Source organism: Opisthocomus hoazin, chromosome 8 (genome assembly GCF_030867145.1).
Source record: "Opisthocomus hoazin isolate bOpiHoa1 chromosome 8, bOpiHoa1.hap1, whole genome shotgun sequence".
Classification (NCBI taxonomy): domain Eukaryota; kingdom Metazoa; phylum Chordata; class Aves; order Opisthocomiformes; family Opisthocomidae; genus Opisthocomus; species Opisthocomus hoazin.
Genome location: NC_134421.1, coordinates 74406197 through 74433678, shown reverse-complemented (window position 1 = coordinate 74433678; position 27482 = coordinate 74406197). Strand labels below are relative to the sequence as shown.

General features: G+C 63.4%; 1 protein-coding gene across 7 annotated transcripts in view; it reads left to right on the top strand.

Moving 5' to 3' along the window:
• Positions 1 to 27482, top strand: part of SBF1 (SET binding factor 1) — a 90767-nt gene that overhangs the window by 21939 nt on the left and 41346 nt on the right. For all 7 annotated transcript variants that reach the window (XM_075427829.1, XM_075427826.1, XM_075427833.1 and 4 more), the window contains exon 2: positions 21986 to 22071. In XM_075427829.1, coding sequence (XP_075283944.1) covers positions 21986 to 22071 — 86 coding nt within the window. The remainder of the gene's footprint in view (positions 1 to 21985; positions 22072 to 27482) is intronic.

The following is a 27482-nucleotide window of genomic DNA, read 5'->3' as shown; positions in this document are numbered from 1 at the left end:
AACTCGCTGAGGGTGCGCTCGATCCCGCTGTGTAGGTTATTGGTGAAGACCATAAACAGCACTGGTCCCAGTACGGACCCCTGAGGGACACCACTCGTCACCGGTGTCCACTTGGACATCGAGCCATTGACCACTACCCTCTGGCTGCGACCTCCCAACCGATTCCTCATCCACCCAACAGCCCCCCCATCAAACCCATCTCCCCCAGGTCCGAGAGCAGGACGCTGTGCGGGGCTGTGCCGAAGGCTGTGCAGCAGCCCGGACAGACGCCGTCCGTCGCTCTGCCCTCGCCCGCTGCCGTGGTCACGCCATCACGGGAAGCCGCGGGGCTGGCCAGGCCGGACTCGCCCTGGGTGAAGCCGTGCTGCCTGCCTTGCCCTCCTCTACCTCGCAGCTGACAAAGTCGAGTTCCCGGTATTGTTTGCTGCTGTCGCTCTCAAAAGACAAAAACAGCTTCTGTGGGTGGAAGGGGACGGGAGGGGAAGCTGGGGTTTTCGCAGCGTGAGCAGCCCCGCAGCTGCCTGCCCTTATATAGACACAAGCTCCGCGCTGGCCTCGCTGGTGCGAGGAGGGGAGACGGGAGCGCGGTGCCCGCTCTCGGCGTACCCCGGCCCCGCGCAGCCCTCGGGGAGCGGGGTGCAGGCACGCCATCCCCCGCGGCCGCACCGGGCCCGGCTGCCCCACGGAGACGTGTCCCGTTCTCGCGCGACCCCGCGCCTCGGGGGCTCGGCAGCTGGCTGGGACCCTCCGGTGGTCTCGCCTGCATCCCCAGCCTGACATGTGAGCTTGACCCATCGCCCCTGAACCCCCTCTGTGCCCACAGCGGAGCCCCCCGCCCGGGAAGGGTTAGCAGAGGGGTGCTGCTGGGGCACGGGGGTCCGGTGCTCGCTCACCAGCAGCTGACCCCTTCTGTCTCCTCATCCCCGGTCCCTGTGGCCCCCGGACCTCCCCGCCGCTCCCTTTCCCCTCCTCAAGCCCCCGTACCACGTCTTGTCCAGCCCCCTGCACCCCACGGCGTGTCCCCTGGCTGGGCCCCCCACCCTGGCCCGGTTGTGGGGCTGCCGCCCACCCTCGTGGCCCCGTGCCGGGAGCTGCTCCTGCGACGCCGAGCTGCTCGAGCCCACATCTGGGAGAGGATCCGGGGACGTAGCCAGCTGTGTTTCCTGACATCTTCTATCCCTGGATCTCAAGGTGTCCTCCCAAGCGCTGGCCGTCCCCGCCGGTGCCCGGGAGATCCGCCGGCTGCTCCGTGGTGCCTCGGGTTCCGGAGGGGTCCAGGGCCTTGGCGGTGCCGAGCGCGGTGAAGGGAGTGGGGCCTGCGGAGGCTGAGAGCGGAGCGGCGACGCGGTGGTACAGGGCATTCCTGTGATGACCCACAATAAGTTCTGGAACCATTTGAAGCCTGTCTGGAAGCCAGCTGCGGTGAAGGGCGCCTGCGTCCCCTCTCCTGAAGTGGCAGGAGAACGCAGCCTCCTCATTTCTCTGCTGCTCTTCCCTTCGGCTGCGCCGGTGGAGGGCACAGCGCAGTGGTTTTCGCAGCGGAGGACCCCAGCATCCCTGCGTACGCGTCTCCCGTCCCCGGCAGCGTCTCAGAAACGCGGGTTCAGCGGCCTGGGAGTCAGTGCTGCTCCCGAGGGCTGTGCCGGCGTGGGCTGTGCCGGCGTGGGCTGTGGGTGACTCCAAACCCTCCGCCCGGCTCGAGCGGCGGCGGGGGACGAGCCGATCTGCAGGTCCCCGCTGTGCAGAAGTGGCGGTGAGCGGAGTTAAACCCAGCTGGCGGCCGGTCAGGAGTGGTGGCCCCCGGGCTCAGCGTTGGGTCTGGTCTTGTTTAACGTCGTTATTAATGATCTGGACGAGGGGACTGAGCGCTCCCTCAGTCAGTTCGCAGGTGACAGCGAGTCGGGTGGGAGTGTCGATCTGCTCCAGGGTGGAAGGGGCCGTGATGACTTTTTTCCTGTTAAGAAATAATTTTGATTTGGATAGAGCAGAACCCAGACAGTGCTCTACAGACAAAAAGGTCTCAGCTAGCAGCTGGTGACGTGCCTGGCGTTACCGGGGAGAGGGCCGCAACTCCGTGCCCTCCCGTGTTCGCGGTGCGTTGTAGGGCGTGGGTGAAAAGGGGGTTCGGAAGATCCTCCTGGCTTTGCTTTGCGTTTAGTCACCCTGGTGGAAATCTTCGTCTTGGGGGGTGCAGTGGGCGTAGCGAAGAGCGAGGGACTTTCTTCATCAACGACCTGGATGAAGAGTTAGAGCGCACCCTCAGCCAGTTTGCTGACGACACAGAACTGGGAGGTGTGGTAGATACACCAGGAGGCTGTGCTGCCATTCAGCGTGACCTGGATAGGCTGGAAAGCTGGGCAGAGAGGAACCTGATGAGGTTCAACAAGGGCAAGTGCAGGGTCCTGCACCTGGGGAGGAACAACCTCATGCACCAGTACAGGCTTGGGGGGGACCTGCTGGAGAGCAGCTCTGCGGAGAGGGACCTGGGTGTCCTGGGGGACGACAGGTTAACCATGAGCCAGCAGAGTGCCCTGGCTGCCAAGAAAGCCAATGGGATCCTGGAGTGCATCAAGAAGAGTGTGGGCAGCAGGGTGAGGGAGGTTCTCCTTCCCCTCTACACTGCCCTGGTGAGGCCCCATCTGCAGTGCTGGGTCCAGTTCTGGGCTCCCCAGTTCCAGAAAGATGAGGAGCTACTGGAGAGAGCCCAGCGGAGGGCTACAAGGATGAGGAGGGGACTGGAGCATCTCTCCTGCGAGGAGAGGCTGAGGGAGCTGGGCTTGTTCAGCCTGGAGAAGAGAAGGCTGCGAGGGGACCTTATAAATGCTTACAAATATCTGAAGGGTGGGGGTCAGGAGGATGGGGCCAAGCTCTTTGCAGTGGTGCCCAGCGACAGGACAAGGGGCAACGTGCACAAACTGAGGCACAGGAAGTTCCGTCTGAACCCGAGGAAGAACTTCTTCCCTCTGAGGGTGCCGGAGCCCTGGCCCAGGCTGCCCAGGGAGGCTGTGGAGTCTCCTTCTCTGGAGATATTCAAGACCCGCCTGGACAAGGTCCTGTGCAGCCTGCTGTGGGTGACCCTGCTTCGGCAGGGGGGTTGGACTGGGTGACCCACAGAGGTCCCTTCCAACCCCTACCATTCTGTGATTCTGTGAAAAGCTAGCGTGACCCGGGAGAGCCCGGCGGGCTGCGTGCGAGTGGTGGAGGTGCCGGGCCCTGGGGCTGCGAGCGGGCTTGGTGGCCTCGGTGGGAGATCTGCGAGCGGGGCCGCGGGCTCGCCTGGCTGCGTGGTCACCGTGGGCGCCAGGGGGACCCGAGACTCGTCCAGACCTTCCAGTGCTGCCATGCTTTTTTTTTCTTTGCACTGTGGGGCACGGTGGGATGCTATGGGAGAGGGGACGGGGTAGTGGTGAGCTGCATCTTGGGCATGTTCAGGGTCTCCTGTCCATGGAACAATTTCTGGCTCTGGGTCACCCATGGCAGGCTGCACAGCACCGCGTCCAGGCGGGGCTGGAATATCTCCAGAGAAGGAGACTCCACCACCTCCCTGGGCAGCCTGTTCCAGGGCTCCGGCACCCTCAGAGGGAAGAAGTTCTTCCTCATCTTCAGCTGGAGCTTCCTCTGCTCCAGTTTGTGCCCGTTGCCCCTTGTCCTGTCGCTGGGCACCACTGGAAAGAGTCTGGCCCCGACCTCCTGACCCCCACCCTGCAGATATTTAGAGGCATTTCGAAGGTCCCCTCACAGCCTTCTCTTCTCCAGGCTGAACAAGCCCAGCTCCTGCAGCCTCTCCTTGTAGGGGAGATGCTCCAGTCCCCTCCTCATCCTCGCAGCCCTCCTCTGGACTCTCTCCAGTAGCTCCTCATCTCTGTCACAGGTAGAAAATGCAGCCCCCGCTCGGCCGTGCTCGCACGGAGCTGTGCCACCATCCCCTCTCTGGGTGATGGCTCGGTGCTGGGGTCGTTCCTCCGTGCTCCCGGCTGTGATTTCAGTCGTGCGGGCGGCAGCGCTCAGTCTGCTAAGGCCTTGCTTACTCCTGTGAAGCTTTCCTGTCTTCCCTTGCCCTCAGAACCAGCTCTGAATTACCTGATGGTTTAACCTGCATTCTTCCAGGAGATTTGAAATTTTGGGCTTGTGGAGATGAGGTTGCTCCTCAAGCCACGTAGAAGTGCTTCCAGCCTTGTCCTCTGGTCTCCAGGAGCTGCTTTTAGGACCAGGAATGAAGGAGATGCTCTGCTGCCTGCCCAATGCCTTAGGTCTGGTGATTTGGGGAGGAGGAGGAGAATTCTGTTCCCTGCTCAGAAGAACTAGGTTGAACGGCGTTTCCTTGCCCAACCCATCAAATAGTGCATCTGCTGCGTGGGTGGAGGCCGTGACTGCGCTTCAGGTTGCCTGGAAGCAGTCTTGGGGCTGAAAACGGTCATTCTCGCTCCCTTTGGGCTGAAATCGGTCATTCTGCAAAGGGAGGAGGCTGTTCCCGCTGGGCTCACGGGGGTCTGGCGTGCCGCGCGGGCACGGGACGTGCCTTTGGACTTCCCCACGCAGGGAGCGGTCGCCGGCTGCTGCCCTGTGCCCGGGCCTTCCCGCTCGGCTCCGGGGACCTCCGGAGGCAGCCCTGCCTCTTGGGGCTTCCCGGGTGATCTCCTGGAGCGGAGGGTGCGGGGGTTTACCTGACACAAGGTGGGCTTGCAGGGTCCTGCACCTGGGGAGGAACAACCTCATGCACCAGCACAGGCTGGGGTGGACCTGCTGGAGAGCAGCTCTGCGGAGAGGGACCTGGGTGTCCTGGTGGACGACAGGTTAACCATGAGCCAGCAGCGTGCCCTGGCTGCCAAGAAAGCCAATGGGATCCTGGGGTGCACCAAGAAGAGTGTGCCCAGCAGGACGAGGGAGGTTCTCCTTCCCCTCTACACTGCCCTGGTGAGGCCCCATCTGCAGTGCTGGGTCCAGTGCCGGGCTCCCCAGTTCAAGAAAGATGAGGAGCTACTGGAGAGAGTCCAGCGCAGGGCTGCGAGGATGAGGAGGGGACTGGAGCATCTCTGCTGCGAGGAGAGGCTGAGGGAGCTGGGCTTGTTGAGCCTGGAGAAGAGAAGGCTGCGAGGGGACCTTATAAATGCCTACAAATATCTGCAGGGTGGGTGTCAGGAGGATGGGGCCAGACTCTTTGCAGTGGTGCCCAGCGACAGGACAAGGGGCAATGGGCACAAATGGAAGCAGAGGAAGTTCCAGCTGAACCCGAGGAAGAACTTCTTCCCTCTGAGGGTGACGGAGCCCTGGCCCAGGCTGCCCAGGGAGGCTGTGGAGTCTCCTTCTCTGGAGATATTCCAGCCCCGCCTGGACAAGGTCCTGTGCAGCCTGCTGTGGGTGACCCTGCTTGGGCAGGGGGTTGGGCTGGGTGACCCACAGAGGGCCCTGCCAACCCCTACTATTCTGTGATTCTGTGATTCTGTGACCCGGGACGAGCCCGGCGCGGGTGTCGGTGGGGTCCGCAGGCGGCCGGGGACGCGTCAGTCCCGGCGATCTCCCCGGCCGGGCGCGGAGCTGCTGGCACACCGCGGGGCTTGGGTTCCCCGCTGCAGCGACCGTCTCCCTGTTCATCTGCTAATTACGAAGCAATTAGAGGCGGCGAGCTGCCTGCTGGCCCTGAGCTGCGAGGGCCAGAGACCGAGACCGCCGGCCGGGCTGCGTGCCTCGCTGCTGCGTCCCGTCCCGGTGCGGGGGGTGGAAGGGACGGCGGTCCCGAGCCCGGGGGAGAGCGGGGTTCCTCTCCCGGAGGGGCTCTGCGTCCCGGCTGCCGCGTCAGCCTGGCTCGGGGGGCTGGGGGCTGCTGTCGCTCGCTGGGACGGGAGCTGCTGCCCTGGGAGGGCTTCAGCCGCGTAGGGAAGCGTGCCCGGATCGCTGAGGAACCGTCGGTGTGGAAGCTGAGGGCTGGAGGGGGTGGGTGAGTTCTCCATCCTCGAGCAGTTCTGTCACTGAGGGTGTTTTCGGTTCTCGTTAGCATCAGCCCCTTCCTCCTCCGGGCCGGGCTGCCTGGCTCATACTGAGAGGTTCCTGCAGGAACCGTGCTCCTCACTTCTCCTCAGCCCCACACTCTGCCCCAGCCCCCTCCGTCCCACAGCCCGGCCGGCTCCGGTGGGAGTCAGTCTCGGAGCTGGGTCCTCCTCTGGTGCCAAGAAGGCCGATGGGATCCTGGGGTGCATGAGGAGGAGTGTGGGCAGCAGGGCGAGGGAGGTTCTCCTGCCCCTCTGCTCTGCCCTGGGGAGGCCCCATCTGCAGTGCTGGGTCCAGTGCTGGGCTCCCCAGTTCCAGAAAGATGAGGAGCTGCTGGAGAGAGTCCAGCGCAGGGCTGCGAGGATGAGGAGGGGGACTGGAGCATCTCTGCTGCGAGGAGAGGCTGAGGGAGCTGGGCTTGTTGAGCCTGGAGAAGAGAAGGCTGCGAGGGGACCTTGGAAATGCCTCTAAGTATCTGCAGGGTGGGGGTCAGGAGGCCGGGGCCAGACTCTTTGCAGTGGTGCCCAGCGCCAGGACAAGGGGCAACGGGCACAAACTGGAGCAGAGGAAGCTCCAGCTGAAGCCGAGGAAGAACTTCTTCCCTCTGAGGGTGCCGGAGCCCTGGCCCAGGCTGCCCAGAGGGGCTGGGGAGTCTCCTTCTCTGGAGATATTCCAGCCCCGGCTGGACGCGGCGCTGTGCCCCCTGCTCTGGGTGCCCCTGCTTGGGCAGGGGGTGGCACTGGGGGATCCCCAGGGGTCCCTTCCAACCTCGACCAGTCTGTGATTTGGTGATTCTCAGAGCTGCTCCATCTACCAGCACGCAGAGCTGGAAACCCGGGCACACGGCGAGCTGTCTGGCACCCTGGGGCGAGCTGCAGCTCCGCGCTGTGCTCCCTGCCCAGGGAAGGGTTTGCACCACAGAATCACAGAATGGTAGGGGTTGGAAGGGACCTCTGTGGGTCATCTAGTCCAACCCTAGGCACTGCACGTGAACGCAGTGTGCCGGAGCTTCGGAAGAGGAGCCGGTGGCTGCGTGTCCTGTGGGTCTGCCCTGAGGCAGCGGAGCCAAGGGGTTCCTCAGCCTTCCTCCGGCGTGGGCAGCAGGAGCCGTGTCCTCTCCTGCTGTGGCACTTGGGGGATGCCTCTGACTTGTGTGGATCGTGGCTGCTTGAGAGCTCGTCTCGGTTGTTCTCTCGCTCGGGTACGCTTGGTCCTTTGGTGGGTTGGAGGGGGAGCTGATGGAGGGACCCCGGCGAGGCCGCCTCGCACAGCGGCTCCAGGGCAGCCGGGGTGCTGCTGCCTGGGCTGAGCACCGTGGTCCGGCTGCCCCGCAGAGCTCTGGCGTTCAGTTTGTGCTGCGGACAGTGGCTGTTGGGCAGGGTCGATGCGCTCGTCCCTGCGCTGTGCCAGGACAGGGGGTGTGCGGGGGCAGGGCTTGCTGGCAGCGTTAGTAACGTGTTCATGAGAACATTTCACCCCATCCCAGCGCTGAACGCGAGTCGCTCCGTCGTACCAGCGCTGCCGGCTCTGGCTGAGGCACCCAGAGTCACAGAACCCCAGCGTGGCAGGGTTGGCAGGGCCCTCTGTGAGTCACCCAGTCCCACCCCCTGCCCAAGCAGGGTCACCCAGAGCAGGGGGCACAGCACCGCGTCCAGCCGGGGCTGGAATATCTCCAGAGAAGGAGACTCCCCAGCCCCTCTGGGCAGCCTGGGCCAGGGCTCCGTCACCCTCAGAGGGAAGAAGTTCTTCCTCGGGTTCAGCTGGAGCTTCCTCTGCTCCAGTTTGTGCCCGTTGCCCCTTGTCCTGTCGCTGGGCTCCACTGGAAAGAGTCTGGCCCCGTCCTCCTGACCCCCACCCTGCAGATATTTAGAGGCATTTCGAAGGTCCCCTCACAGCCTTCTCTTCTCCAGGCTGAACAAGCCCAGTTCCCTCAGCCTCTCCTCGCAGGAGAGATGCTCCAGTCCCCTCCTCATCCTCGCAGCCCTGCGCTGGACTCTCTCCAGTAGCTCCTCATCTTTCTTGAGCTGGGGAGCCCAGCACTGGACCCAGCACTGCAGATGGGGCCTCCCCAGGGCAGAGCAGAGGGGCAGGAGAACCTCCCTCGTCCTGCTGCCCACACTCCTCCTCATGCACCCCAGGATCCCATCGGCCTTCTTGGCACCCAGGGCACGCTGCTGGCTCATGGTCACCCTGTCGTCCCCCAGCACTCCCAGTCCCTCTCCGCAGAGCTGCTCTCCAGCAGCTCAGCCCCAGCCTGCACTGGTGCCTGGGGTTGTTCCTCCCCAGGGGCAGGACCCTGCCCTTGCCCTGGTTGAACTCCATCAGGTTCCTCTCTGCCCAACTCTCCAGCCTGTCCAGGTGGAAGCTGACCTCGACTCCCGTTTCTGAGTTTCGTATCCCGGCCGTTCTCGATGTTGTCGCTCTCCGTGTGTTTTTTCCCCTCCGAAGGTGCCGCGCTCCCCAGTCTGGCGGCAGCCCCGACCCCGGCGTTCCTCCCTGCAGCCGCCTCCTGCGCCGGGCACCGGGAACAAAAGCTCCTTCTGCAGCGGTGGGAGGTGTTGATCCTGGCAAACCCTGCGGATGTGAACGGGTTCTGCGGGGTCGAGGCAAACTGAGCTGGCGCTTCGGTCATTCTTTTTTTCCTGGCTTGCTCGACGAGGCAGGGAGTCGGGGTGCTCACGTGCGAGCCAAAGGAGAGCGGTCCAGTCTGGGTGTTTGGTTTTTGCCCTCTGTCCTTGTCTGCTTTACGGTGTCTTCCCCAGCAAGGTGGAGAGCGGGCCCTTGGGGTGGGAGAGGTGCTGGCGGTGAGGTGGTTGCTTTGTCTGGAAACAAATGGCCTCAAGCTGCGTCAGGGGGGGTTCAGGTTGGAGATTGGGAAAATTTCTTTGCTGAGAGAGTGGTCAGGGGTTGGGCCAGGCTGCCCAGGGCAGTGGGGGAGTCCCCATCCCTGGAGGGGTTCAGACACCGTGTGGCTGTGGCACTTGGGGACAGGGTTTAGCAGGCATGGGGGGGTTGGGGTGACGGTTGGACTGGGTGATCTTGGAGGTCTTTTCCATCCTCAGTAACTCTACAAAACTTGGAGCTGGTTTCATTCTCTGCTGTGTGCCCGTGGCTCTCCCTCGCTCCCTTTCCCAGCTGGGGTTGCCGTGCTGTTGTCCCTGCAGCTTCCCGACAAGCTGGCTGTCGGGAGCGGGGCGGGCAGAAGCCGTGCCTGGAGCAGGAAACGGGGATTTGTGTTTTACTGTGTTTGGGGGGGGGATAACCGAGCCCGCTGCGTTCTGAGGGGCTGGGGATGGCTTGGCGAGCGCCGGCTGGCCTGTCCTCATGTTGTCCCCCAAATCCCTGGCCCCGATGGCTGCTCCGGCCCTGTGCCCTCAACTTCCTTTGCCATCGCCTGCTCGGCTTCCCCGGCCTCGCTGCTCCCCTCGGGGCAGCCTCCGAACGCGCCGTGCTCCCAGCTCGGTCGGTCCTCTCAGCCTTCACACAGAATCACAGAATCACAGAATGGTCGGGGTTGGCAGGGACCTCTGTGGGTCACCCAGTCCCACCCCCTGCCCAAGCAGGGTCACCCAGAGCAGGGGGCACAGCACTGCGGCCAGGGGGGCTGGAATATCTCCAGAGAAGGAGACTCCACAGCCTCCCTGGGCAGCCTGGGCCAGGGCTCCGTCACCCTCAGAGGGAAGAAGTTCTTCCTCGGGTTCAGCTGGAGCTTCCTCTGCTCCAGTTTGTGCCCGTTGTCCCTTGTCCTGTCACTGGGCACCACTGCAAAGAGTCTGGCCCCGTCCTCCTGACCCCCCCCCTGCAGATATTTAGAGGCATTTCGAAGGTCCCCTCGCAGCCTTCTCTTCTCCAGGCTGAACAAGCCCAGCTCCCTCAGCCTCTCCTCGCAGGAGAGATGCTCCAGTCCCCTCCTCATCTTCGCAGCCCTGCGCTGGACTCTCTCCAGTAGCTCCTCATCTCTCTTGAACTGGGGAGCCCAGCACTGGACCCAGCACTGCAGATGGGGCCTTACTAGCCTTCTGTGTCCCTTTTCACTCTGCTGTTGTGCTCTGGGACATGTGTTGGCAATGGCGTTAAAATGGCGTTAAAAGGAGGTTATACCCAACGAGAACCCAGCCCGGACTGATTAGAGAAGGGGCTGAGGTTGTGCCGACTCAGTTTGCCCAGGGAGGCTGTGGAGTCTCCTTCTCTGGAGATATTCCAGCCCCGCCTGGACAAGGTCCTGTGCAGCCTGCTGTGGGTGACCCTGCTTGGGCAGGGGGGTTGGACTAGATGACCCACAGAGGTCCCTTCCAACCCCTACTATTCTGTGATTCTGTGACTGGAGAAGAGACGGTGACTGTGAGCAGCCTTGGTGGCCGGCGATGCTGGCCTGGAGACGGCCACGGGCTGGGCTGTCGGGGCGCAGAGGCAGGACCCCCCAATGCAGGGGCTGTCCCTGAGGGGCAGGTCCGTGGCGCGTGTGTCCGTCCTCGGTGCTAAACCCAGTCCCTCGCCTTCGATGGCGGAACGGCGTGGGAGTGCCTGATGCGTGCTGGAGGTCTGCGTGGTGACACTTGGCCGCTCGTGGCGAGCTGCTGGGTGCCGCCGTGTCCTGCCGGCGCGGCCGAGTGCGTTCCGGGGAGGCCGGCGCGTCCCCGCGGGCGCTGCCGGGTCAGGAGTGGCCGTCGGCGCGGCACGTGCTGTTTTTAGGTGCTGGGTAAATGTTGGTGGTGTGGCCCTGTAATTGCCGGGACGGGGTGCCGGTGGAGCTGGCTACTGGCTCCCCTGGGAAGCAGCTGGAATTTGCCATCAGGTAAAAATAGAGCGGGTTCCTCCCCGAACCGCTTTTAGCAGCTCGCCACGCGCCGGCGGAGCCGTGCGTGGGCCGCGCTGCGTGCTCTGCGCCGCGTGCCACGGCCGCGGTGCCGCTCGGCGTGACGGCGGCGCTGGGGCAGGGGGAGGGATGCCGGCGTTGTTTTCATTGCAGGGTGAAATCTGGGCTGTGGGGCCGGTGGTGGGCGCGTCCCGTGCCGTGAGGCTGCTCTCGGGCTGAGCTGGGGACGCGGTCGCAGCCGGGTGCTGCCGGCCCGAGCCCTGGGGTGCACCCGCACCCCGCTGCTGCCCCGCGGGAGAGCCTGCGCTGGGCCGTGGGGTCTGGCGGCGTTTCAGACACGGGGCTTTGTGAACGTGGAAGGACCGAGTTGGGTTATACACGGCGAGGTCTCCTCTCGCCTTACAAGGCAGTGGACCCTCAACACCGGCGTGCTCGGCAGCGAAGCGTGCTGCCACCACGGCAGCCCAAACCCTCCCGTTGTGTCACCTGCGCTGGGAAGGAGACGCTGACGTTTTGGCTCTGTTTCGTGTAGGTGACCCTGCAACCCCAGGCACCAGGACAGGCTGGGGCTGAGCTGCTGGAGAGCAGCTCTGCGGGGAGGGACTGGGAGTGCTGGGGGACGACAGGGTGACCAGGAGCCAGCAGCGTGCCCTGGGTGCCAAGAAGGCCGATGGGATCCTGGGGTGCATGAGGAGGAGTGTGGGCAGCAGGGCGAGGGAGGTTCTCCTGCCCCTCTGCTCTGCCCTGGGGAGGCCCCATCTGCAGTGCTGGGTCCAGTGCTGGGCTCCCCAGTTCCAGAAAGATGAGGAGCTACTGGAGAGAGTCCAGCGCAGGGCTGCGAGGATGAGGAGGGGACTGGAGCATCTCTGCTGCGAGGAGAGGCTGAGGGAGCTGGGCTTGTTGAGCCTGGAGAAGAGAAGGCTGCGAGGGGACCTTCGAAATGCCTCTAAATATCTGCAGGGTGGGGGTCAGGAGGACGGGGCCAGACTCTTTGCAGTGGTGCCCAGCGCCAGGACAAGGGGCAACGGGCACAAACTGGAGCAGAGGAAGCTCCAGCTGAAGATGAGGAAGAACTTCTTCCCTCTGAGGGTGCCGGAGCCCTGGCCCAGGCTGCCCAGGGAGGCTGTGGAGTCTCCTTCTCTGGAGATATTCCAGCCCCGCCTGGCCGCGGTGCTGTGCCCCCTGCTCTGGGTGACCCTGCTTGGGCAGGAGGTGGGACTGGGGGATCCCCAGGGGTCCCTGCCAACCCCTGCCATGCTGGGATTCTGTGGAGCGTTGCCCTGGGCTGAGGGCTGTGGGGTTCCCTCTGCAGCACGAGCCTCGCGTTCCGGCCAGCTGGATCCTCCAGAAGCTCTCCCTGGAGCGCTGGCTCCCGAGCGGTGCTTTGCGGGGCCGTGGGGGTTCAGCTGCAGGGCTCACCGCTCTGCAGGGTACCAGCCCGGCAAAGCCGTTTGCGGTGGGGTTGGGCGGAGGGAGAGCCTCGCAGCGTTTCCAGCTCCGGTCACCCCGTGTCTCGGGGGGGTGAGGCCGTCAACCCCCGCTTCAGCTGGCGCTCGCAGCTCCAGCAGCAAGGATTTGCCGTTTGGAGCCAGCGCTTCCCTCGGGACAGAGCGAAAGCCGCGGTTGACGTGAGTGTTTCCCACGGGTGGCACGGGGTGGAGGACGCTGCTCCCAGCAGCTTCCAAAGCTCCGCGTCGCTCCTGGTCCCTCCGGCATCGGAGGAACCCCCGGACGCCCATCTCGCCGTCGCCTTCCGAGCGCCGCAGCCCTCAGAGCTGTCCCTGCGGGGACCGTTCTCCCGGGGGGCTGCTCCGAAGGGACCCCCGGGTCCGGGGGCAGTGGGTGCTCGCTGCGGCAGCCGGCGAGCGGCCGAGGCACGGCGTGGGGGGCAGCTGGGGACCCCATCTTTGCGTGGAGGCCCCGCTCGCCGCGTCAAGCCCGAGGTATTTGCGAGGGGTTCCCGTTCCGCAGGGGCAGGGAGCGTTTTCGGAATCGGCCGTGGGTGAGCAAGCGGCGGGCAGCTGCGGAGCGCTTATCTCCGTCTCCCTGCCAGTAACCCTCGGGCCCCGAGCAGCGCTTTCCCGGGACCGGCTCTCGGAAACGGACCTATTTATTTTTTTTTAATTACTTCCTCTTATGCCTTAATGTTTCTAAAGATAAACAGAGCTCTCCTCTTGGCGTCTGCTCAAGGAGCAGTAAAGCTTCACGGCGGAGCGACGCTCCGTATCAGCGTGTGCCGTGCCTGGGCTCCAAACCTGCGGTTTGTTTCGTAGCCGGGCAGTAAATCTGTCGCTCCCGCTCCCAGCCCAGGAGGATTTATTTCGTGCTGAACGGGAGGTCCTGCCCAGCTGGTCCTGCCTTCGGCCGACCGGTCCTGGATTCCGGGATCTTCCCTGACCAGTTTGGCTGTCAGGGTGAGGGTTAGGGCCGTCTGCCGGGGCAGCCGAGTGTCGTCCTGGAATCACAGGATCCTGGAATCATCGAGGTGGGAAAAGACTTCTGAGATCATCCAGCCCAATCGCCAACCCATCACCACCATGCCTACCTCGTCCTATGGGTGAAGCCATAGAATCCTAGAATCATTAAGGTGGAGAACGCCTGTAAGACCATCAAATCCAACCATCAACCTCTACGACCATCAAATCCAACCATCAACCCAACATCACCGTGCCTACTTTGTGCTATGGATGAAGTCATAGAATCCTAGAATCATTAAGGTTGGAAAAGACTTCTGAGATCATCCAGCCCAACCGCCAACCCATGACCACCATGCCTACCTCGTCCTATGGGTGAAGCCATAGAATCACAGAATCATTAAGGTTGGAGAAGACCTCTAAGATCATCCAGTCCAACCGCCAACCCATCACCACCATGCCTACCTCGTCCTATGGGTGAAGCCATGGAATCCTAGGATCATTAAGGTGGAGAAGACCTCTAACAACGTCAGCTCCAACCATCAACCCAACATCACCGTGCCTACTTTGTGCTATGGATGAAGTCATAGAATCCTAGAACCACTAAGGTTGGAGAAGACCTCCAAGATCACCCAGTCCAACCATCACCCCAACCCCCCCATGCCTGCTAAACCCTGTCCCCAAGTGCCACAGCCACACGGTGTCTGAACCCCTCCAGGGATGGGGACTCCCCCACTGCCCTGGGCAGCCTGGGACAATGCCTGACCACTCTTTCTGTGAAGACATTTTTCCCAGTGTCCAATCTGAACCTCCCCTGACGCAGCCTGAGGCCATTGCCTCTTGGCCTTTTCTCCTCTGGCAGGAGGAGAAGGTGGTGGCAGGGAGAGGGATGGCAGGGAGATACAATCACAGAATCATCAAGGTTGGAGAAGACCTCTGAGACCATCAAGTCCAACCGCCAACCCAACCCCACCACGCCTGCTCAACCACATCCCCAAGTGCCACAGCCACACGGTGTCTGAACCCCTCCAGGGATGGGGACTCCCCCACTGCCCTGGGCAGCCTGGCCCAACCCCTGACCACTCTCTCAGCAAAGAAATTTCCCCAGTCTCCAACCTGAACCCCCCCCTGACGCAGCCTGAGGCCATCGCCTCTCGTCCTGTCGCGGGGTCCTGGGGAGAAGAAGCATCGTGCTTGGCCACGAAGAGCGGGGAGCCCCAAGCGGAGCTTTCCATGGGGAGCCAGCGTGGTGGGAGAGCGACCGGCTCCCCATCCCCGCGCGGCTCCCAGGGTTTTCCAGCCACGACACCTTGTCCCGCGGGGGTTTCCTGGCGTGCCAGACCCCGTCTGCACCTCGCAGCTCCTGGCGCTGCCGGGGAGCGGGTCGGTCCCCAGGCGGGCTGCCCGCTGGAGGGGTGCGCTGGGGTGTCTCACCAACACTCCTCCTCCTGAGTTTGGGAGTAAGAACAGGTTTGAGGAAGGTAATGACAGCTCGGGGACGGCGCCGGGAGCCCCGGGAAGGAATGGTGTGAAAATAGAATGGTGAAAAGCTCCGTAAAGGAGCACAACACCGTCCAGTTCTGCAGAGGCTTTAATTTTAGCTCTTCTATAAACATCTCGCTGCCGAGCGGCTCATCCAGAAGAGCCTCCGGGAGCCGTGCCTTGCAGTGGAAGCGCTGCGCTGGGAGAGCACGAGCGGGTCCTCGCCACGGGCGGTGACGTTCCCACGGACCCTTCTCCAGGGTGTTTCATCTCGGGGCGAGCGACCCGGGAACGGGGCACGGTGCCTGCCGTGGGGAGATGTTCCACCGTCGTAAGGAACCTTCCCAACGACGAGTTGGTGGTGTGTTGGTTGGAATTCGTAGAGCCACGGGGTGGTTTGGGCTGAAGGGACCCCTCGAGCCATCCCGTCCAGCCCCTGCGGGGAGCGGGGCCGTGTCAGCCGGGCCGGGCCGCTCGGCGTCGCATGCGGACGGCTTCCCTCGCCACCCGGCCCTGCGCTGGGCCCATCCCCAGCTGTTTGTCCTGCTGATCCTTATCGTCGTCTGTTTACAGAGGGTCGGACGTGTCCTCAAACGTCACCAGGGCGAGCGTTACACGCAGAACGAGTGCATTTTTTCCCTAATTCTTTTCTTTTTTTAAATCTGCTCAAGACAGGAATTGGTGCTCCGGCTGCGACGTTCACAGAATCACAGAATCACAGAATAGTAGGGGTTGGAAGGGACCTCTGTGGGTCATCCAGTCCAGCCCTCCTACCGAAGCAGGGTCACCCAGAGCAGGCTGCACAGGACCTTGTCCAGGCGGGTCTTGAATATCTCCAGAGAAGGAGACTCCACAGCCCCTCTGGGCAGCCTGGGCCAGGGCTCCGGCACCCTCAGAGGGAAGAAGTTCTTCCTCATGTTCAGACGGAACTTCCTGTGCCTCAGTTTGTGCCCGTTGCCCCTTGTCCTGGCGCTGGGCACCACTGCAAAGAGTCTGGCCCCATCCTCCTGACCCCCACCCTGCAGATATTTAGAGGCATTTCGAAGGTCCCCTCTCAGCCTTCTCTTCTCCAGGCTGAACAAGCCCAACTCCCTCAGCCTCTCCTCGCAGCAGAGATGCTCCAGTCCCCTCCTCATCCTCGCAGCCCTGCGCTGGACTCTCTCCAGTAGCTCCTCATCTTTCTGGAACTGGGGAGCCCAGCACTGGACCCAGCACTGCAGATGGGGCCTCCCCAGGGCAGAGCAGAGGGGCAGGAGAACCTCCCTCGCCCTGCTGCCCACACTCCTCCTCATGCACCCCAGGATCCCATCGGCCTTCTTGGCACCCAGGGCACGCTGCTGGCTCCTGGTCACCCTGTCGTCCACCAGGACACCCAGGTCCCTCTCCGCAGAGCTGCTCTCCAGCAGGTCCACCCCAAGCCTGTACTGGTGCCTGGGGTTGTTCCTCCCCAGGTGCAGGACCCTGCATTTGGCTTTGTTGAACCTCATCAGGTTCCTCTCTGCCCAGCTTTCCAGCCTGTCCAGGTCACGCTGAATGGCAGCACAGCCTGCCGGTGTATCTACCACACCTCCCAGTTTGGTGTCGTTCTCTCTTTGTAGAAACTTTTGCCTTAAAGACCATCAAAAGGAGCTTTGTAAGAGCCGAAAGTTTCGGCGGCATCCCGCTCCCGTCCTGCGGACTTGCTGCCGGGTGCGTGTCTGTACCCGGCTCCGGTCTCCCCCGGCCCGTGGCCACGTGCGAGGTGCCGGGGACTGGGCTGCTGCGAGGGCTTCTGGCGCTCCTGCAGCCAGGGAAGGGCTCGAGCTTTGTCCCTTCCCAGGTTTCTGCTCCTGTGAAGTCGCACTGAAACGTGGAGCGAAGGAAAACGTGTGGGTTATGGGGACCTGTGTCGTTTGCCGCTCTGGCGTGCTGGCCCCTGTGCAGACAGAGCAGGTGACAGGGACGTGGTCATCCGGGGGGGCTGGAGGGGACGGTGGGAGTCCAGTGAGTGCCACTTCACGTGACTATGGCCTCAGGCTGCATCAGGGGGGGTTCAGGTTGGAGATTGGGAAAATTTCTTTGCTGAGAGAGTGGTCAGGGGTTGGGCCAGGCTGCCCAGGGCAGTGGGGGAGTCCCCATCCCTGGAGGGGTTCAGACACCGTGTGGCTGTGGCACTTGGGGACAGGGTTTAGCAGGCATGGGGGTGTTGAGGTGACGGTTGGGCTGGATGATCTTAGAGGTCTCTTCCAACCTTCTTGATTCTGTGATTCTGTGATTCTGTGATTCTGTGGGTGATCTTGGAGCTCTTTTCCAGCCTTCATGATTCTGTGATTCTGTGAGCAAGCCCTGTCCCGGGTGGCTGCGGGAGGAGAGCTGTGCCCTGGGCATCCCCTCGGCTGGGCGGCACCCGATACGGCGCGGTAGGGACCGGAGCATCCCCTCCCGTGCCGGGGGATGCTGCTCGTGGCCGAGGACTCTGCTCGGTGGGTCTGGGGCGGGTGGGTTTCCCCGGGGCAGGGCTCGGGCGCCTGGGATGGTGGCCGGGAGGAGCGAAGCCCCGCACACAGCCCTTTTGTTTTCCTCCATAGAAAAGCCATTCTTCGTGCTCCTTTCATAAATATGTAATGAGGGAACAGAGCGGTCGTTGTCCTCCCAGCAGACACTCGTCGTGTTGTTCTGGGGCTGCCGTGCCCGCCGGTGCGGTGGCTTTGGTGGGACGGGGGGAGGACTTCAGCCTCTGGGTGAGGGTGGCTCGCTGGGCTCCGTTTTGCATCCCTGTTCCTGCCTTGTTCTCTCCCTGTTGTTTCATAAATCCCCAAAGCTGCTCCCTGCGCTCCGGGAAGGAGGAGCTGACGTCCGTGGGTGAAAAGATGAGGAGGGGCCTGGAGCATCTCCCTTCCCAGGAGAGGCTGAGGGAGCTGGGCTTGTTGAGCCTGGAGAAGAGAAGGCTGCGAGGGGACCTTCGAAATGCCTCTAAATATCTGCAGGGTGGGGGTCAGGAGGCCGGGGCCAGACTCTTTCCAGTGGTGCCCAGCGCCAGGACAAGGGGCAACGGGCACAAACTGGAGCAGAGGAAGCTCCAGCTGAACCCGAGGAAGAACTTCTTCCCTCTGAGGGTGACGGAGCCCTGGCCCAGGCTGCCCAGGGAGGCTGTGGAGTCTCCTTCTCTGGAGATATTCCAGCCCTGGCTGGACGCGGTGCTGTGCCCCCTGCTCTGGGTGACCCTGCTTGGGCAGGGGATTGGGTGGGGGATCCCCAGGGGTCCCTGCCAACCCCTGCCATGCTGGGATTCGGGGATTCTGTGACCCCGTCGCTGTTCCCCATGAGCTGGCAGGACATTGCTGGTGAGTTTGCTGGGGATGGTGGACACCTCTCTGCCGGGGACTGGAAACATGGCCCCGGGAGATGGAGTCCTGGCGTAGTCTTTCTCCAGAACGTTCGCTCCGAGCTCCTCTGCTCACGTCCGGCAGGAGATGTGGAGGGCAAGGGAAGCGATGAGGACTCTCTCGCTTGGCCATGACCCTTCTGCACCGAGAACCGGCCGTTCCTGGAGAGCGTCCCCGGCGTGCCAGCTCACCGCTGCCCTGCCCCAGAGCTAAGGTCACCTGCTTGTGTTGTGTCAGCTGAGTGTTTAACTTTTTTGCTTATTTAGAATTTCCTGTATTACGATAACATCTCGTAAACTTCCAAATATAACTTAACGCTAATTTAGACGGTAACAGGCTGCCCCGGGAGCAGTGACCAGGTGTCACCTTGGGCCGTGCCGGCCTTTCTGCGGCGCGGCGGCGGGAGGAGGCAGGAAGGAAGGCAGCGGGGCAGCTGCCGGAAGGGCAGCGTTCGCCGCTCACAATGCTTTCCCAGGCGTCGCGGCGGGGCCACTCCGCTCCCCTCCGCAGGAAGGGACGCGCTGATCGGACGGCCCGGTACGGCCGGCGAGCGGCTTGGACGCTGCGTCTGCGGGACGGCGAGGAGGAGGAAGGCGAGGACCAGGCCGGCTGAGGGGCAGCTGAGGAGAGCGTCGAGCGCCTTGGCTGGCCGCGGTTTGTGAGCCGGGCTGCTTGATGATGCCGCTCCCGAAAATCTGGGTGTATGGAGCCCACGGGCCGCTAAAGCACATGGCAGCACTTGTCTTTGAGGAAACCCAGGGGGTCAAGTTTCCCCTCTCTAAAAAACCCCTGGAGTGATTTTTAGGCGTGTGGAGAACGGTCTTGTATCTGTTCCCCTTACGAGTGCAGACGCTGGAGTGGAACTGTGGTGGAGGGCGCGGGCCCGAGAGAGAATCACAGAATGGTTCGGGTTGGGACAGACCTCTAAGATCACCCAGTCTGATGGCCTGAGGGAGTTCCCCGGGGCAGCGCATCCGAGCACCGCGATCCTGTCTCAGAGGGCTTCTCCGGTCTCTGCAGCTTGAGCCCAGCGCGGGAAGGTCTCGCTCAGCGTGTTTGGCCGTGAACACAGAATCCCAGCGTGGCAGGGGTTGGCAGGGACCCCTGGGGATCCCCCAGCCCAGCCCCCTGCCCAAGCAGGGTCACCCAGAGCAGGGGGCACAGCACCATGTCCAGCCGGGGCTGGAATATCTCCAGAGAAGGAGACTCCACAGCCTCTCTGGGCAGCCTGGGCCAGGGCTCCGTCACCCTCAGAGGGAAGAAGTTCTTCCTCGGGTTCAGCTGGAGCTTCCTCTGCTCCAGTTTGTGCCCGTTGCCCCTTGTCCTGTCGCTGGGCACCACTGGAAAGAGTCTGGCCCCATCCTCCTGACCCCCACCCTGCAGATATTTAGAGGCATTTCAAAGGTCCCCTCTCAGCCTTCTCTTCTCCAGGCTCAACAAGCCCAGCTCCCTCAGCCTCTCCTCGCAGGAGAGATGCTCCAGTCCCCTCCTCATCCTCGCAGCCCTCCGCTGGACTCTCTCCAGTAGCTCCTCATCTTTCTGGAACTGGGGAGCCCAGCACTGGACCCAGCACTGCAGATGGGGCCTCCCCAGGGCAGAGCAGAGGGGCAGGAGAACCTCCCTCGCCCTGCTGCCCACACTCCTCCTCATGCACCCCAGGATCCCATTGGCCTTCTTGGCACCCAGGGCACGCTGCTGGCTCCTGGTCACCCTGTTGTCCCCCAGCACTCCCAGGTCCCCCTCCTTGCAGCGAGTGATGCTGTCTGGGGAGGAGGTGGTGTCTGAGCACGGTGGGGGGGTTTGTTTAACCTGCTGCTCGATGCTATTTTCTTCACAGCGTGGCACTGACCTTTCCATTTTGGTCCCCCGACTATAAGTGGCATCTTCTCTGATGCCTTGTTCTGCTAAATTCAGCTGTGGCTGGGTGGTGGCGAGTGGAGCGGTGGAAACGGGTCTAGATGCCGAAAATAGTCCTTCGGCGGTGCGCGCCGCTTGGTGAGGCTCCTCCTGTTCCCTGGCCCTGGGGCCAAATCCGGCTGTGCCGCAGGGAGGCCGGCAGTGCTTGTGCTCCCGAAGACGGCGGGCGTTTCTGTAAGGGACAGGAGAAGCCATCGTCCCCCGGGACGGAGCGGTAACCCCTCGGCTGCACGGCGAGGGACGGCGGAGGTCCCGCTCGGCAGCGGCTGCCTGCCAGTGTGGCTGTGCCAAGCCGTCGGGGCTAAATCCTGCTCAGGATTTCCAGTTCCCAGGCTCCAGCTTGGTCCCCTGGCTTTACCCTGAGCAGCCTCGTAGCTGGAAGGATGTAGAAGTGCTGCCGCAGCCTCGCGGGCTCTGTGGACAGAATCACAGAACCCCAGCATGGCAGGGTTGGAAGGGACCCCTGGGGATCCCCCAGCCCAACCCCCTGCCCAAGCAGGGTCACCCAGAGCAGGGGGCACAGCACCGCGTCCAGCCGGGGCTGGAATATCTCCAGAGAAGGAGACTCCACAGCCCCTCTGGGCAGCCTGGGCCAGGGCTCCGGCACCCTCAGAGGGAAGAAGTTCTTCCTCGGGTTCAGCTGGAGCTTCCTCTGCTCCAGTTTGTGCCCGTTGCCCCTTGTCCTGGCGCTGGGCACCACTGCAAAGAGTCTGGCCCCGTCCTCCTGACCCCCCCCCTGCAGATATTTAGAGGCATTTCGAAGGTCCCCTCGCAGCCTTCTCTTCTCCAGGCTCAACAAGCCCAGCTCCCTCAGCCTCTCCTTGCAGGAGAGATGCTCCAGTCCCCTCCTCATCCTCGCAGCCCTCCACTGGACTCTCTCCAGTAGCTCCTCATCTCTCTTGAACTGGGGAGCCCAGCACTGGACCCAGCACTGCAGATGGGGCCTCCCCAGGGCAGAGCAGAGGGGCAGGAGAACCTCCCTCGCCCTGCTGCCCACACTCCTCCTCATGCACCCCAGGATCCCATCGGCCTTCTTGGCACCCAGGGCACGCTGCTGGCTCATGGTCACCCTGTCGTCCCCCAGCACTCCCAGTCCCTCTCCGCAGAGCTGCTCTCCAGCAGCTCAGCCCCAGCCTGTGCTGGTGCCTGGGGTTGTTCCTCCCCAGGTGCAGGACCCTGCCCTTGCCCTTGTTGAACCTCATCAGGTTCCTCTCTGCCCAGCTCTCCAGCCTGTCCAGGGCTCGCTGGATGGCAGCACAGCCTCCCGGTGTGTCCACCACTGCTCCCAGTTTGGTGTCACCAGCAAACTTACTGCCTGGGTTTCAGGGTGTCTTGGCCACTGCTGCGGGCTGTCCCCGGAGCTGGACGCTCCCCGTGTGCCGCTCACCGCTCGCCTGGCCAGCTCGGCCAGCGCGCGACGTGGACGCAGAGTGGGGTTTTGGTTTGGGTTGGCGTGGGGTGAAGGGCCGGCGCGGTGGGAGCCCTCCCCACGCCGGCCATGTCGGGGCAAACGGCAGCTCTGGGGGAACCCGAAAGCAAAACCTCGCAGCACGATGCCGTCGCTCGGGGAAGACGTCAGGTGCCGGGCTGCGGACGGCGAGCGGTGAGTTACCGCTCGAGATCCCTGTGCACAACCGTGTGTTAGCAGCACGAGGAGGGAAACGTAACCTGGGCCGGAGACCTGCTCTGCCGGTCACGCTCCTCCCGATCAGGAGTTTGTGAGCTGTTTGCTCCCGACTCCGTTACATGGCGGCTGCTGCCCGCGGCGGGGGCCGCGCTGCCGTGCAGCTGTGCTTGCGGAACGGGCTGGGGTCGCAGAATCAGAGAATCACAGAATGGTAGGGGTTGGAAGGGACCTCTGTGGGTCATCTAGTCCAACGCCCCTGCCCAAGCAGGGTCACCTACAGCAGGCTGACGCGGTGCCGGAGCGTCCCGGCCTTGCTTCCAGCCGAAATGCCGGCTGGGCACCGGCTGCCTGCCCTCTAATCCTGCTATTGTCTCTGCAGGGAGCGGGGATGGACAGGGGCAGATCCTGCAGCGTTTCCCGGAGAAGGACTGGGAGGACAACCCCTTTCCCCAAGGCATCGAGCTGGTGAGTGTGCTGCCCGCCGGGAAGCGTGGCCGGTGACGCCGTGGCATGGCGTGCGCACAGCGAGAACGCTGGGCACGGGGGGTCTGGCTGGGGGGTCCCACGGGAGAGGGGCTCCCACCTCTTCCATGAGGAAGAACTTCTTCCCTCTGAGGGTGACAGAGCCCTGGCCCAGGCTGCCCAGAGGGGCTGGGGAGTCTCCTTCTCTGGAGATATTCCAGCCCCGGCTGGACAAGGTCCTCTACAGCCTGCTCTGGGTGACCCTGCTTCGGCAGGGGGTTGGGTGGGGGATCCCCAGGGGTCCCTTCCAAACCCGACCATCCTGGAATCACAGAATCACAGAATCACAGAATAGTAGGGGTTGGAAGGGACCTCTGTGGGTCATCCAGTCCAACCCCCCTGCCGAAGCAGGGTCACCCAGAGCAGGCTGCACAGCACCGCGTCCAGGAGGGTCTTGAATATCTCCAGAGAAGGAGACTCCACAGCCTCCCTGGGCAGCCTGGGCCAGGGCTCCGTCACCCTCAGAGGGAAGAAGTTCTTCCTTGGGTTCAGCTGGAGCTTCCTCTGCTCCAGTTTGTGCCCATTGCCCCTTGTCCTGTCGCTGGGCACCACTGGAAAGAGTCTGGCCCCGTCCTCCTGACCCCCCCCCTGCAGATATTTAGAGGCATTTCGAAGGTCCCCTCGCAGCCTTCTCTTCTCCAGGCTGAACAAGCCCAGCTCCCTCAGCCTCTCCTCGTAGGGGAGATGTTCCAGCCAAATTCTGGGATCCTGTGTGATTCTGTCCCCCGGTGCGGCTCCAGCTCTGGAGAGCTTTGGGATCCATCCCGGAGCTGTCCCGAGGCGATGGCTGCTGCACTCCCTACCCAGACTGGCCCTCTCCCGCCTGCTGTGCTCGCCCTGCTCCTCCGGGATCAGCTGCTCGGGATACTGGAACGCTTCCTCGAGGAGCCGCGCGGATGCCGCGTCCGTATAAACATCCCCGTCACGAACCGCAGGGCTCTGCCGCGTCCGCCCAGCCCGCCGCTCCCCGCCTCGTGCCGGCGGGCGACCCGCCTGGCCGTGCTCTGCTGGGCCCCGGGTCCTGCCCCGGCCCTCCGGACACGTTCGCCCGCTGTTGCCCGTCCTCCGAGGCTGCGATGGCTGCTGGGTCGTACCCGTAAAGCAGCACACCCAGGCTGACGTGGCACCGCGCGGGCTCTTCCCAAACCAGCTTTTAGCTAATGAAGGATAACGGGATTGTTCTCCTCCGCTGCTAAATTGGAGTGGAAGTTCTTCTCGGACCCCGCCGCGCTGCTGCTGCCGCTGACGAGCTCCGACGGAGAGGAGCCGGAGCCGCGCTGCCGGCGAAAGCGAGAGGGTTGGGCTGCCGGGCGTGCAGACCCCTTTGCACCCTGAACCAAGCCCCCTCCTGAGCTGCCCTCCTCCTCCTCCCCGCAGTCCTTCCCTGTTCCCACCGCAGCGGAGCACGAAGCCTGGAGACAGAGGAGGCTTTCGAGGTTCCCTCGCTGCCGGAGCCTCGCTGTGCTGGGAGACGTCGGCGCTGGCGAGGCTGGGGTGTGATCACAGAATCACAGAATGTTCAGGGTTGGAAGGGCCCTCTGTGGGTCACCCAGTCCAACCCTCCTGCCGAAGCAGGGTCACCCAGAGCAGGCTGCACAGGACCTTGTCCAGGCGGGTCTTGAATATCTCCAGAGAAGGAGACTCCACAGCCTCCCTGGGCAGCCTGGGCCAGGGCTCCGTCACCCTCAAACGGGGTCGATGGTCGGTGTGGGGCCGCTGCCGGGCCGAGACCCCCCGTCCTCGCCTGGGGTGGAGGAGCCGGGGGCAGCTGAGCCTTTCTGCCGCCGTGGGTGTGCGCAGAGGGTTTGTGCCCCCCTGCTCGGATGAGCCCGGCCGGCGTCGCTGCCCAGCGGCGAAGGGCGTTCGTGCGTGGTGGGCCAGGGGACTTGTTTTGGCCAAGGGAGTCCCGGGCACCCGGCGTAGCAAAGGGCGAGCTCGACGGAAACGAGCTGCCAAGGCCAGGGTCATCCTCTCGCTTGGACTCGAGGGTCCTTATGCATCCCTTCCATCTTGAGATTATTACTCTTATTATTCTGTTCTGTGATTCATCGATGCCCGCGGGAAGCGCAGGGGCCTGGGTCGCTCTGCCCTGCGCTGCCCACGTGCAGGGCTCTGGGTGGCTGCAGGGCCGGCGGCCCGGCCGGCGTCTCGGTTCGTGGCCTGGGCACGGTTTAACGCTCGTTTTCTGAGCGGTCGGTCTGTGGCCAACGTTACTCACCCGTCCGGACTCAGTTCTGCCCTTGGCTGCCCTCCCATGTTTGGTGGCCTCATCCAGACTCAGCGGTCATCTCCTTTTCTGTGTGTGCTGGTGCTGGAGAACTTCCCTGTGAGCTGGGGCTGTTGGAGGCTGGTCAGGACCTGCTCTGCTCTGCCCTGGGGAGGCCCCATCTGCAGTGCTGTGTCCAGTGCTGGGCTCCCCAGTTCAAGAGAGATGAGGAGCTACTGGAGAGAGTCCAGCGGAGGGCTGTGAGGATGAGGAGGGGACTGGAGCATCTCTCCTGCGAGGAGAGGCTGAGGGAGCTGGGCTTGTTCAGCCTGGAGAAGAGAAGGCTGCGAGGGGACCTTCGAAATGCCTCTAAATATCTGCAGGGTGGGGGTCAGGAGGCCGGGGCCAGACTCTTCCCAGTGGTGCCCAGCGACAGGACAAGGGGCAACGGGCACAAACTGGAGCAGAGGAAGCTCCAGCTGAAGCCGAGGAAGAACTTCTTCCCTCTGAGGGTGCCGGAGCCCTGGCCCAGGCTGCCCAGAGGGGCTGTGGAGTCTCCTTCTCTGGAGATATTCCAGCCCCGGCTGGACGCGGTGCTGTGCCCCCTGCTCTGGGTGACCCTGCTTGGGCAGGGGGTTGGGCTGGGGGATCCCCGGGGGTCCCTTCTGACCCCCACCATTCTGTGATTCTGTGTCGTGTGCCCTCCGAAGCTCTCGTGTCTCATTAACCAAAGCCCGAGGGGCTCTGCCGGCGCTCACAAAGGAGAGGAGCACCCAGCATCGGAGCTGGACACATCTCTCGTCACCATCCTCGTCCCTCTACCCTGTCCTGGGCGCTCGGCTTCGGTGTTACCGCTGCAGCCGCCGAGCCGTGCCGTGCGCCTGCCGGCAAGCGCGGCCAGTCGCCGGGATTAGCATCGGTGGCCGGCTCCTTCCTATCGCGTGCTCACCGTAACCCCAGCGCAATTTCGGACATTTATGTGCTATTTAGTCTGAGGCAGAAGTATACATTATTTTTCTGGTTAGTGTTTCCTGCTTGTCCGCAGGGGACTTGGGAACTGTCCCAAGAAAGGGGAAAAGCTGCTTTTTTTCCCAAGGGTCAAACTGTCCAGCCAAAAAATCCCTGGAATTTAAACAATTGGAGCCCGTCCTGCTGGGAGCCAGGGGTGGCTCCGAGGCTTCCCACAAGCTGTCGGGAGTGAGCCGTGTCCGGGGCCAGCGGCACGTCGGGCCGAAGCTGAGGCAGCTCCCGAAAATCGGACGGAGCCCACCCAGTGGGGGTTGGGCTGTGCGGTGCGGTGCGCTCGCTGCCGCATTGCTTTTTAGCAGCTTTTTGCGGGAGAAGGTTTTTGGGTGTGTGTAGGGAGCGGGAATTTGTAGCTTCTGCCCTTGGCGTGGCATCTGAGAGCAATTCCACACAGAACTGTCTCGCTTTCACGGGTGGAAGTTGCATGAACCAGGACAGGCTGGGGCTGAGCTGCTGGGGAGCAGCTCTGCGGAGAGGGACTGGGAGTGCGGGGGGACGACAGGGTGACCAGGAGCCAGCAGCGTGCCCTGGGTGCCAAGAAGGGCAGTGGGATCCTGGGGTGCATGAGGAGGAGTGTGGGCAGCAGGGCGAGGGAGGTTCTCCTGCCCCTCTGCTCTGCCCTGGGGAGGCCCCATCTGCAGTGCTGGGTCCAGTGCTGGGCTCCCCAGTTCCAGAAAGATGAGGAGCTGCTGGAGAGAGTCCAGCGCAGGGCTGCGAGGATGAGGAGGGGACTGGAGCATCTCTGCTCCGAGGAGAGGCTGAGGGAGCTGGGCTTGTTCAGCCTGGAGAAGAGAAGGCTGCGAGGGGACCTTCGAAATGCCTCTAAATATCTGCAGGGTGGGGGTCAGGAGGACGGGGCCAGACTCTTTGCAGTGGTGCCCAGTGACAGGACAAGGGGCAACGGGCACAAACTGGAGCAGAGGAAGCTCCAGCTGAACCCGAGGAAGAACTTCTTCCCTCTGAGGGTGCCGGAGCCCTGGCCCAGGCTGCCCAGGGAGGCTGTGGAGTCTCCTTCTCTGGAGATATTCCAGCCCCGCCTGGACGCGGTGCTGTGCCCCCTGCTCTGGGTGACCCTGCTTGGGCAGGGGGTGGCACTGGGGGATCCCCAGGGGTCCCTTCAACCCCTGCCCTGCTGGGATTCGGGGATTTGGTGATTCTGTCTCGTGCTGCAGCTGATGCCCAACTCTGAGAGCTGCGGCTGCGCCGGGCTGCCAAGGAGAGGGGCAGAGCGGGGTCTGTGCTGCAGAGCGTGCGTGCACCGGGAGCGGGACGGTGGGCACAAGGAGCGGGGAACGGCTGGGAAAACTTCACCAGGCTGAAACCGTCTTCGACTCAGAAGGGTTTGGGCTGGAGCGGCGGTTTCTGTGACTTCGTGGCGTGTCAGCCCTTGCTGCCAGTCTGGCCCCGTTGCCACTTTATTCTCGTCCTCGGTTTTGCTCCGGTCGCCTCCCCGTCAGGGTGCATCGGGCCACGGCCCCAGAAGGAGCCGGGCTCTCTGCCCTGGGGAGCTGTCTCAGGGGGGACCCAGAAGTGTTGGGAATTTTCCACAGCTCCTCACCAGCCGAATGCAGATGCTGGGGAAATAAAGAAAATTCCCTCGAGACTTTGAAACCCGGGGGGGAGTCCTGGGGCCCGTGGCTGGAGTTACCCACTGGGAAGTCCCCACAAACCGGGCCGGCTGTGTTCGGCGCTGCCTGCACCGTGGTGTTGGCACAGCCGGGCTGGTGGTTTCCAGCTGCCTGCCCCGGGGCGGGAGTGCCACCTCCCGGAGCCATCGCCGGGCACCGGCAGCTCGCCCAGGGATGGACACGTTGCCACTGCTCTGTCGGCGACGCACGAAGCTCCGTGCCCCGGGAGCCGGTGCCCGGCGCCGGTGGTACCTGGGGGATTGCCTTCGAATCATGCAGCCCCCGGGAGCGATGCGGGGAGCGAGGGCAGCGGCGCGGGCTGGTTGGTCCCTCTCAGCGCTGTCCCCTGCCCTCACTGGGTTGAGGAGGCTGGGGAGGGGGCTGAGAACAAGTCTGTCCGGGGACTGGAGCATCTCTGCTGCGAGGAGAGGCTGAGGGAGCTGGGCTTGTTCAGCCTGGAGAAGAGAAGGCTGCGAGGGGACCTTGGAAATGCC